General features: G+C 43.0%; 2 protein-coding genes across 2 annotated transcripts; both read left to right on the plus strand.

Annotated features, from left to right (window-relative positions):
* The first annotated feature begins 4,276 nt into the window (after positions 1 to 4,276).
* On the plus strand, positions 4,277 to 5,410 carry LOC144276800 (actin-like). The gene has a single exon (XM_077837152.1). It carries the CDS (start codon positions 4,277 to 4,279, stop codon positions 5,408 to 5,410), a length of 1,134 nt encoding a protein of 377 aa, XP_077693278.1.
* Positions 5,411 to 8,017: 2,607 nt separating this feature from the next.
* On the plus strand, positions 8,018 to 9,154 carry LOC144276810 (actin-related protein T2-like). Its single transcript, XM_077837167.1, has one exon. It carries the CDS (start codon positions 8,018 to 8,020, stop codon positions 9,152 to 9,154), a length of 1,137 nt encoding a protein of 378 aa, XP_077693293.1.
* Positions 9,155 to 12,349: the final 3,195 nt, after the last annotated feature.

The following is a 12,349-nucleotide window of genomic DNA, read 5'->3' on the forward strand; positions in this document are numbered from 1 at the left end:
ATGTTCTGAGCATCTCTCAGATGCAAGCTTAGCATTCAGAGGTTCCAGTTGTATTCAACTCTGTATAAACAATGTACAGTATATTATAATGATGCTCTGTAAACCTTATGCCTTCCCGTGGGGCAGATTCAGCTAAAATGGACCATCATCACCCAGTCTGACTTCCTGTATGACATGAGCCATAGGACTTCCTTGAACTAATTTCTGTTTGAATTAGAGCCCATCTTTTTAGGAAAAACATCCTAATTCCCAGTGATAGAGGATGTATCAAAACTCTTGAAAATGTTTCAGTGGTTAATTACCCTTACTGGTAACAATTTGTACCTTATTTCTAGATTTAATTAGTCTACCTTCCTTTTCCAGCCTTCCAGTATTTTGTTCAGTCTGGATTATCTTCAAGGAAGATTCAGATGAGAACAAAGAGATCCATGTGAACTTAAAAAAATGAGTAGATAGTGGGATAATAACATGGAGAAGAGTTAGGAGATTTGATAATGTATTTAAAAGTTGGATGGAATAAAACTGAACACCAGGTTTTAACAATAGGTATAAATCAAAAGAAGAACTGGCAACAATGAAACAGTACTGCATGCTTAACCTGCGGAACTCACTGCTACAGGAATCCAGCATAAAATAGTATGTCTGGATTTTATTCTACTAAAATATGGGTAATTTAATTATTGTCTACCATGTTGGTAGCTACCCTGTCTTAAACAGTATTAAAAGGACATTTACTCCTCATGTTTCAGGCTACCAGTTGATCATTAGAGCTATGCAAATTCTGCTAACAGTCCCTAGCAATTCCAGATCATAAGGGTTTGTTCCACTTTCTTTTCCCCTAATAAGGGCTCACATCCCTGCAGCCCAGTTCCATAATGACTTGAATGCTGTGCCAGCCACTAAACAATACATTATTTATATAAATTCTCTTGCTGAGATACTTAGATGGTCCACATCACTATAGTATCAGAGTGCATCCCAATCTTTAATGTGTTTATCCTCACAACACCCCTGTGATGTAGGGAAATGCTATAATCCCCATTTTACAGCTGGAAAACTGAGGCACAGATAGGTTAAGTGTCTTTCCCAAGATCACACAGCAAGAAATTGAATCCTGGTCTTCCAAGTCCTACTCCAGGGCCCCAACCAGTGGATCATCCTTCCTCTCTATTTGGTAGCAGCTAGAGGCTCTAGATCAGGGGCTTATTGTGCATGGTACTGCACAATCTGCATCATAGGCACTCAGTGATGCCATGAGGGTGCACTAGGTTTAATTCAGCACAGGACTCCCTTCACCCCACACCCCACTGTTTTACCTTTAAACCCCACATCTTCAAGCAAAACGCACTCCATAACTTTTGTGTGGCTTCCAAACTCAGAATCTGGACTGAATTCAGGGTTTGCCACCAGAGAGATGTTTAGCTAGCCAAGTGTTGGGGGCGGGAAGAGAGCATTTCTGGGCAGATGAGATGTTCAACGCACAAAGCTGTGTACGGTGTTTTCAGTGGAAACGATATGCTCAGCACTTCTCAAATAAAATAAGCAAGAATGCCCTATTAGTAGCATGTTTAACTTTTTTTTGTGAATTGTGCCCTTTCACTTATAAAGTCCAGTGTCTGTTGATATGAATTTGACACCGTTTATGAAGTGTCTGCAGAAATTTTGTAGAATACACATATTAAAATATTTCCAATGGTTTTTTTTTTCCTTGGGTGCCAGTTCATTATCAGTTGCTTGTTCTTCAGTGGCCTGTGTGAAAGGAAACTGGTGGTCTCACCTGTTTCTGGTGGGCAAATATTTCCCTGACAATTGACAGCTGTTGGCAGACTTGCAGGACCAAGATTTGAATGGGCCATGGAGAATGAACTAACTTCTCACGCCAAAATATGTTCCTGCCAGGTCAGGTTTGAACCACATTGTCAAGGGGGCATAAAGGAAACTTTTCTTGCTCCATGTTGTACCTGTTCTGAGTAGAGGTCTTCAGTCTCCACTACTTCCAATTGACGGGAGCAGCAAATTCACACACATTGTTACAAACATAATAGTAAGAAAGTAAAGGGTAATAATTCATGCATGACCTTGTTATGATGATTTATAAAGGAGGGCCAATGTTGGGTCCAGATGGGTGTTCCAACCTCTCAGCCTAACTACTGTTTTATAATTGCAGTCAAAATTCCCTTGTTTAAATAATAAACATTATGTTCTATACTGAATACTTCACTGTAAACAGCACACTGAACATGCTGAACTAAATAGGGCTTCTATTGCGATGAATATAACAACCTCTTAAATGATTAGGACACCTGTTGACATTAATATAGAAGTGCACATGGAAATAAATGTGCCGCACATTGAAATATATGTACACAAATATTTAGAGGATTAGAGAAATTGCTAAAATGGATAGAGCAGCATTTAACACGAACATATGTGGAATCTAGGCTGAAATGGAAAGAACATGCATGGAGTCGATCACTTATCAGCTGTTACGTTTTTGGTTTTGGTGAGTTTTTTTAAGTTCACTTGGGGCAGAAAAGTCCCTGCACTAACAGTCATGGATTTATATATTCAGTAGAGATTTTAAATATATCTTTCTTTGGAATCTGCCTCTGATTCATAACCACCTTCACTTAGTAGCTGGCACCTTTGCCGTGCAAGCTGCAAAAGAAAGTAATTAAATTTAATAGAAGCCACCTTCACTTTGAAGCTGCCCTAGATTTAAAGCCATGGAGAGAAGCAATTAAACTACAAGAGCCCTGGATTCGAAACTAAGTTATATGGTAATTTTTGTTAAAGGAAATTTTCACTGTAACTGGGATTGGGTTGTCAGACCTGATTGTGTTCAGAAGTATATTCCAAAATTAATGATAGAAACCTTCCTCAGGAAACCTTTTCTTAAATCAAAAATACAATTTAAAAAGAAAGCAAAAAGAAAAAATAGGTGTAAAACTGAGGTCAAATGTCACAGACAGAATATTTCAAAACTTTTGGAACTTTGGTTCTCCCCCGAAATGTGCTGTGATTATAAAGGCTAAGAAGGGAAGAAGGATGTGTGTTTGCAAGCAGGCTTATCTGGCAGCAGCACAATAGGTAGGTTCATTTAGGAAAGGTGCTTTTTTTTCAATGGAAAGTGTTAGACGCTTCATTTAAAGAAAGCTAGTCTCCTGAAAACAGCAAAATCTGCAAAAATGACCTGTTTGTTTTTCACTTCCATGATTTTTTGCAGGTAAGGTAGAGCTTTGAAAGTAAGTAATAGCAAAGACTGACGAGAAACAGAATGCCGTAACCAGTACCAAATGTAGCCCCGTTCTGTTTAAAAATTATATTTTTTAGGAGTTCTGCATGTAGGATTGAAAAGAATTAAGTGAAAGGTTCTGCTTTTGGTGCAGGCACTGTTCAGAAATCAAACAGGCATATTCAGCTAGATACCCCACAAAAGCGAAGTTGTTCCCATCTTCAACAGCTGTTGGCAATATTTGCAGATTATTAGTTAAGGTGTGGGTGCACGTGAGAGGTTTAATTATTTTCAAGCAGGCACTTTGCAAGCAGGTTCGAGAGTGATTCTTAAATAGCTCACAGTCCATAAATGAGTCCATATGGAGCTTATGAAAAAAAGCTAGTAAACTGTATATTCATAACAGAATATTTCTTATAGTGTCACCAGCCACTGGAGAAAACCTGGTAGGAATAATACAGGTTGGGGGGAAAAGCATTGAGTATTAGTTGTTGGTGAGGCATTATGAACATGTGTGCTTTGGTGTAAACAGTTGATTATTTTTATTTGTATTTGGTAGCACCTGGAGGCTCCAGCCAGGATCAGGTCAAATCAAGACATGCCTTTCTGTAAGAGACGCTTAAGTCAAACACAAATTATTGGGTTCAGTAAACGACTGAAATTTGCTGGCCTGTGTTATATAATGGTCCCTTCTGGCCTGATACTCTGCGAATCTAGGAATCTAAGCAAGCCATTTTTCAGGGATGTATCTGAGATCAGCACTCAAATCTGTACAGCCCTGACAGCTGACTCTTCAGCAAAACCATTATTACTTCACTGGTCCATTGTTAGGTACTTGAGAGCAGAAATGGGAAACTGCAAATTCCTCAAAAACCTGCCTTGGCATTTGTCAGTAGCGTAACGGCCTGGTTGATAGCGTGGGAGAATGAGAGGACTCTGCCGTGTATGACATCAGCAATCTAGAACATTTATTATCAAACATTCTGCCTGCATGGCATCTCCCGAAAGCAGCTTTCAGGTAGGCAGCAAATAGTTCAAAGAATGTTTGACCCTAAAATTTTAGATATCCCAGCTGTGATATTTGACAACGGATCTGGATTATGCAAGGCTGGCATTGCAGGGGACAGTGCACCGAGGTCAGTTATTACAGCAATTGTTGGTCGCTCGAAAGCCAAAGCAACGATGCTCGGCGCAGGGCAGAAGGAATTTTATGTTGGAGAAGAAGCCCAGTCCAAAAGGGGTGTCTTAAGTTTGAATTATCCAATCGACCATGGCATAGTTACGTCCTGGGATGACATGGAGCGGATCTGGAGACATGTCTACGAGTGTGAGCTGAGAATCAAAGCTAGCGACAGGCCGGTGCTGCTGACGGAGGCCCCGCTCAATCCCCTGCGGAACCGGGAAAAAATGACTGAGATCATGTTCGAGGGCTTTAAGGTGCCTGCCATGTATGTCGCAGTGCAGGCGACCTTGGCGCTCTACGCCTCAGCACGCACCACGGGGATAGTCATGGACAGTGGAGACGGCGTTACCCACACCGTGCCCGTCTACGAAGGGTACTGCTTGCCCCATGCTGTTTCTAGGTTGGATATTGCAGGCAGGGATATCACTGAATACTTCATGAGACTCCTTTTGGAAAGTGGCCACTCCTTCGTGAGCACAGCCGAGAGGGAGATCGTGAAGGACATCAAGGAGAAGCTGTGCTACGTGGCTTTAGATCCCGTCCAGGAAATGAAAGCAAAGCCGGAAGAAATCCTCAAAGAGTACAAACTGCCTGATGGAAATATCATTAAGATCGGCAATCAGCTCTTTCGAGCCCCAGAGACCCTTTTTTTGCCCGCTAACATTGGTATTGAAGCCCCCGGGGTGCACAAAATGATCTTCAACAGTGTGATGAAATGTGACATTGATGTTCGCAGGAATCTTTATGGCAATGTGCTTCTTTCCGGTGGGTCCACCCTCTTTCCTGGACTGGATGAACGGATCCTGAGGGAGATGCAGCGGCAGGTGCCCATCGGGATGGCCGTACGGATCATCGCACCGCCCGAGAGGAAGTACTGTGTGTGGATTGGGGCCTCCATCCTCACTTGCTTGTCATCTTTTAAACAAATGTGGGTCACCGTCAGTGATTACAAAGAGTTTGGTGCAGCTGTAGTTCACAGAAAATGCTTTTAAGGAGAGACTACGCAACTGAACCAGTGTCTCATTCGAATAGATGGTGCTCAAGAAATGCTCCCAAGATGTGAACCAGAAGATGCTACAGCGGTCTGTGTATTTATTGGCTGACCAAACATTACAGAAAATAAAACATTAGAAACATACCATCTTGTTCAGAATGGCTGTTATTTTCCTATCCCCCTCAAAGGGTGCACAGTGTTCTACCACCTCCCCTATCTACTTCTTCTTGCTCCCACATCTTCACATCCTTATTTGCACCTGTCATCCATCTGATCTCTACTCAGTGTTGGCTGGGACTCCCTTCAGAGGCACGGATGCTGTTCCTTAGCAGGCCAGAGGGGTCACCCTAAAGCAGCAGGAGCCATTCTTTCTCACCACTGACTGAATACAGTAGCCCCAAAATGCTCTTCCTCCTACCACGAAGAGAAAAAAAAAAATCAAACCTAGAATTGGAGTCAGGTCTGGCTGAACCTTTCTCTCCTAATGTAGCAACACAAAGCAAGGCTGGAGAGTCATGGGGGCAGTGTGGATAGCTTATGTTTTGTTATCTTTGGTATAGCGATCCAGCTTATGGTAAACAAATGTGACGACCCTAAAGGAACATTAAGACGGAAGTTCTGCTTTCCAAATCTTTACTGTGTTGCAGCTTGATCCTGCAAACATTGACCCTGATGGGACGACCCCCTTTACTGATATTACTCATGCGCATAAGCATTTGTAGAATGAGGCCTTTAGCTGCTCCAGAAAGAACAAGACTTGTGCAGTCTTGGGTGCAGCTCCCTGTAAATATTTATCTGTAAAGTGATCTCATTATCCTCCTTCCTTAAAACTCTCCTTTGCCATATTGCCTACAAAAATCTTGACAACGGATACTGCTGCCTCTTGTGCTGACTAATATTGTCTCCTTGTTTCCTTGTACCCCACCCCTCCACAGGCCGCCTATCTGTACCCATCTATTGTCTCCTGTCTCAGAGGTAGATTGGAAGCTTTTTTGGACAGGGGCCTTCTTTTTGTTCTGTGTTTGTACAGCGCCTAGCACAACGGGGTCCTGGGCCATGTCCAAGGCTCCTAGGTGCTGTGGTAATACAAATGAATAATGTTAATTAATGTTTATTTAATTAATTAATACCAAGAGAAGCCTATCTTTTCAGCACATAAAAAGGCATTTTCCTTTCCACTGTCATGGTTCATAATTGTACTAATAACCCTTAGGTCGGGGATAGTCAATAGGTGGATCATGGGCCAAATCCAGACCACCAGATGCTTTTGAACAGACCCCTCCATATTTTTATTTCATTATTAATTATTATTATTATCATTTTTAATTTTTTTTTATTCTTTGCTCTGGAGTCTGGACCTTGCCCAAGAAATTTGGACAAAAATAAATGCCTATCCCTGCTCTCGGTCATTTCAGACAGTTATTGACTTTCTGGGTTTAAGGGCCCGAGTCCAGGAGGTGGGGTTTTGCTTGTTGGCACATGGACGTTTAGAGTGTGTCTACACGACAAACCCTCCTTTCCTCAAAACAAGTCTCAGAGCCTGGGTCTACAGCCTCAGGCTCGCACTCTAACCATAACTATGTAGTTGTTGCGGTTGGAGCTCAGGCTCCGAAAACCTCCCCAGGCTCTAGAGCCCGAGTTCCAGCCTGAGCCCAAATATCTGCCTTGGGGGTTTTTTTGTTTGTTTTGTATAGACCCTACCCTTAGAGCCTTCTCCTTCAGAAGATAAAATCACATCAGATTTGCTGATCTTCCAATTCTGTGTACTGCTGAGTACACTGCTTAACTCACAGCTGGGCCCATCTTCTAATGGACAGATCTCTGTGAATCAGTGCCCCAGACTGGGTAGCACACATTTCACTAGGGGGCACCAGAGCAGCAGCTGGAAGAGAAAGGAGAATTTCTTCAAGGACGATGACTGTACTTCACTGTAACGTATATGAACCTACTGAATATAGTCATCCTTAGGTAAAGCAAAATGATACGCTAGTGCCACAATCTTGGCTAACTTCAGAACTCAACCAAACTGTGTAGGTGGGTGGAGCGGGACGGGAGCTGGTATAATCCCCTGGAGAGACGCATATTCTGTTTGGCAAAAGTGATCAGAAAAGGATTCAGCTCATTGAAAATGAGCACTGATGTACCTAAATGTCTCAATGTTAAAATGCTCAGAGCCTTATAAAAGCAAATGGTGCATTTGCTCTCTGATTCAGTGCATTTCAAATCCTTAAAATCTATATTTTAAATTTCTTAATAATTTCCCTGATACATATGACTAGGTGAGTTAATACATTGAAAGGCTTCAATATATCTGCTTCAGTTGTAATGGCCACCAAACAATCATTATCTAGCTCATCCATTGTTGTGTGTTACAGGACTAAGCACTGGAAATGCCTTGCTTGCCACTACATGAGTGGAGATAAAAATCCTGAATCCTGGTCAAAGTTAGGAGCATCAGTCCTAGACTTTGGAGACTAGCAGAGCTTGTCATCTTGTAAAACTGAGAAGATAAGGTTGGAAGATACATCCTTAAACCTTCACAACTAAGCTTCCCAGAAGCAGCTTTTTCAGAAACTATTTAAGGTCTAGGGGGAAAGCTGAAGTGATGTTGAATCCCCAAACTTTAGATATTCCAGCTGTGATCTTTGACAATGGATCAGGGCTATGTAAAGCTGGTCTGTCAGGAGAAATTGGTCCAAGACACATCATTCCTACGGTTATTGGCTGCCCCAAAACAAAAATGTCACTGTTAGGAGCAGCTCAGAAGGACTGCCATGTGGGAGGAGAAGCCCAGCACAAACAGGATGTGTTGTCTTTGAAGTATCCCATTGAACATGGTATAGTTACATCTTGCGATGATATGGAGAAGATCTGGAAGCATATCTATGAGCATGAATTGGGACTGAAAGCCTTTGAGAGGCCCGTGCTAATGACTGAGACCTCTTTGAACCCCATGGAGAATCGAAAAAAACTGACTCAGCTGATGTTTGAACGGTTTAAGGTGCCTGCTTTCTACCTGTCTGTCCAAGCCATATTGTCCCTCTATGCCTCAGCACGCATCACAGGACTGGTCATAGACAGTGGATTTGCTGTTACCCAGACGGTACCAGTCTATGAAGGGTACTACTTACCCCATGCCGTCTCCAGGCTGGATGTTGCAGGCAGAGATATCACAGAGTTCCTCGGGAAGCTCCTTGTGGAAAGTGGGCAACGCTTTGAGAGCCTTGCTGGGAAGAAGAGTATCATAGAGGACATCAAGGAAAAGTTGTGCTACGTGGCTCCAGATCCACACAGAGAATTAGCCAAGAGGCCAGAGGAGGTCCTGAAAGAATATAAACTACCTGATGGGACTCTAGTCAGTATTGGCAGCCCACTCTTTCAAGCCCCAGAGATCCTCTTTGTGCCAGGTAGCACTGGTAATGATGCACCAGGCCTTCATAGGATGATCGCTCACAGTGTTTCGAAGTGTGACGTCAATATTCACAACACTCTCTATGGGAACATGGTGCTGTCGGGTGGTTCGTCCCTCTTTCATGGCCTGGATGAGAGGATTTTTAAGGGACTAGAACACCAGGCCCCCAAAGGGGTTCCTATAAAGATCATAGCACCCACAGACAGGTGGTTTTCTGCATGGATCGGGGCTTCTGTAATTACTTCCTTGACCAGCTTCAAGCAAATGTGGATCACTGCAGCTGATTACAAGGATTTTGGACCAAACATTGTCCAAAGAAGATGTTTTTAAGAGGACTTAGGTAAATCTAGCTAGCATCCATTCAGGACAGTGGTAGTTCTTGCATTTGCACATTAAAATGAAATAATAAATTCCTTGGACAGAAGTTTGGCTTTTTCTAATTGTATAATTGGCTTCAGAGTCATGGAAATTAGAGATGGAGACCTCTGGTCTGTTCAATTCTATGGCCAGTGCAGCATTGTTCCTTTGATTAAAGACCTTATCTTCAGTAATACAAAATAATCTGCTAAAATGATTCTTACTGCTGTTAATTTTAAAGCTTTTAAAATAAAGCAGAGTGAGAGTCTACCGCTGGGAAACTGAGGTGCAAAGGGATTACAAGTAAGTGACTTGCCCAAGATTTAGATGATGTCTGTGACAGTGCCAGGAATTAAACCTAGCTCTCCTCCATCTCCATCCAGTGCCTTAACCCTGCGGCTGGTTGGTGTGGGTGAGTGTGAGATCATCACCTACAGCAAGGAAAGCTGAGCAAGAGAGCACAATGGATATGAGAAAGATAGCGCGTTAGAGAGATCAGAGGGCGTTGAGATGACCCCGAAAGGGTCTGGGAAGCTGAGCTCATACTGAAGGTCCGGAGGGCCCAGTCATAACAGCTGCCATTCTGTGTCAGCACAATGGTCTGTCTAGCCCAGTTCCTGCTTCTGACAGTGGCTAGTACCAGAGTTTCAGGTAGATTGTGCAGAACAGGGCAATTTTGAAGTGATCCACCCTTGTCTCCCCCTCGCACAAATGCTGTGTCAGACGGTCCTGTGGACTTAATAACGATAAATACTAAGGGTGACAGGCTGCACCGTTAAGAGACTCAACATGCAGCTCCTAACCCATGCACGGGCAGCCATGGAGCCCCCTTAGCATCTCCGGATCACACGCTGCTCTATGGACTAGAGAGGCCCGGCATAATTTAGACAGCTGGGGATCCCTGTAGGGCTGTATTTAGTAGCTCGGTTCCTGATGTGCCCCCATGCCAGTTTGTGAGGGGGCCCTCAGAGGCCAGCCTGACAGCTGTCTGCTCCAGGGGAATGCTCCGTGACCAGAGCTTTTAACGCTCAGGGTAAAACACCAGAGCAGGACTGAGCATCTCCCCCCAGGTCTTTATTGATATGATTATCATTTGTGGGCTTGATCCAAAGCCCCCTGGAGTCAATGAGAGTCTTTCCATTCAGGCCTTTGCATCAGGCCCGATGTCTGTCTGTCTGCCTTTTGTGTCTCAGAGACACATCTGGCCAGAGGAGGAAGAGAAATGAGGGTATAATAAATAGGTACAGTACAAAGCTTGTCCCAAGCCAGCTGTGGTTCTGACATGTTAAGGTTCTCAAGAAACCCTGGGAAGCTTGGAAGCTCATTTCTGATAGATCCAAAGACTGGAAGGTCCAAAACTTCTGGAGCTTTCCTGATAACCCGGTAGCTAAGAAAAGGGACTGCAAACCTCAGAGGGGAGAGCCAAACATTTCTAATAATTCATGGTCTAAATCAACTTTAAAATGTCAACATCTCTGCTGAGGGTAGGGACAGTAGAGGTGCATAACCCAGGCTGACTAAGAGATTTTGGCTCTGCAATATGGCTTGGCTGAATTTGGTTTTTATAGTATCCAAACTGGTTTGCCACTCCTTAATATTATTTTTCCACGCTAGCCTGTGGAAATGGCTAGCAGACTAATCGCTGTGCAGCCTTCACACTCACTTTGCACTCCCAGCAGAGTTTGTGCCTTTTAGAGGCACAGTCCATCTATCCCTCTCTATATTACCCTTGGGGTGGGCAGGATGGTGCTGCACTGACCCCTAGAAGGCCCTAAGGCTATAGCCGACCATCTAGACCAGGGGAAGGTTCTTGGCTTTATTGTCATATTTAAAAGTTGCTTAGCAAGAATTTATTTTGCTGGTGAATGTAACTTTCCAGATGAACAATAAACGTATCAGTGTCCAAAGTATTAACCATTCCCAGTGTTGATCCATTTGGAGAATCCTTCCTAACCTGCCAGAACAATTCCTCAGGCCAACAAATAAGGGCTCAGAAGCCCCAGCTGAAATCAGGACCCTATTGTGCTATGTGCTATACAGATACATAATAAGGAACTGTCACTGCCTCAAAGACCTTTCCATATAAATTCCATGACGATAAAGTTCTGTTCCAGTGGAGATGGGTGACCTTAGAGAGGAGTGTATCTGCTGCTAATTGCTAAGTTTTATTTGCAGCTCATGGAAAATTATGGCTAACAATAATGTGTTGCCCTTGTATAGCCCCTTTCCTTTGAAGATCTCAAAGCAACTCATGCTTGCATGACTTCTTACAGTTCCTCCTGCAAAGCATCTGTTTCTCTCTCCCTCACCACAACCCATCCCCGTTTGACAAATTGGATTTTAAAATGATGTAATGTCAGAAGACACACAGAGGCATTTTTAGCAACATGTTTTTACATCACTGCTGTTTTCTGATGTTATCCATCAAAGGGCTGAATAGAGATTAAAATATATATACTCATTTTTACAAGCCTGCCATGGACACTTCCATAGCATTATAAATGTTCCAGACTTGGCTCTGAGCTCATTTACACTGATTTTAAGGAGGCACAATTCCGCTCACTTCAGTAGATTTACCCCCGAGTTACAGAGTGCACCAGAGTAACTGAGATCGGTATTTAGCCAACCATGTTTGTGAGAACCAAAGATTAATTAGGGAGAGCTGGTCAGGATTTTGGGTTGACCGGCTTGGTCGTCAAAGGTTCTAGACTCATGTTGCTTATTGGAAGAAATGTAACTCAGTATCTTCTTATATATGTTATTAAAACACTTACACAAGCACAAATAAAATCAAGAAAACTTAACACCAAAGTTAAGCATTTTAATAAACTTAAAATGAAGCAAGACAACTATCAAATCAAGTAATCAGTAAGTCAGTCTCAACAAATCGGCCTTACCTTGATTCTTATGACTCACACACTTGCATACTCCATCCACCTTGTAGCGCCTCCCTCTAAGGTCTTTGGACAAGAAACTTGGTCCAGTCAGGTTCAAACTAGGTCAGTCTTAGCAAGCATCAATTTGGAAGACTTGTGCTTCAGTCAGCCATTCTTAAAATATTCAGTGTTTCAGAGACACCGAGCCCAACTCAACCTCCTCCCGCTCCCTCCCCAAATGGACACATTTGGGGAAACTGGCATGGACTTATCCTGGTGAAAAGGATTTGAG

This window comes from Eretmochelys imbricata, chromosome 18 (assembly GCF_965152235.1).
Source record: "Eretmochelys imbricata isolate rEreImb1 chromosome 18, rEreImb1.hap1, whole genome shotgun sequence".
NCBI classification, from domain to species: Eukaryota; Metazoa; Chordata; order Testudines; family Cheloniidae; genus Eretmochelys; species Eretmochelys imbricata.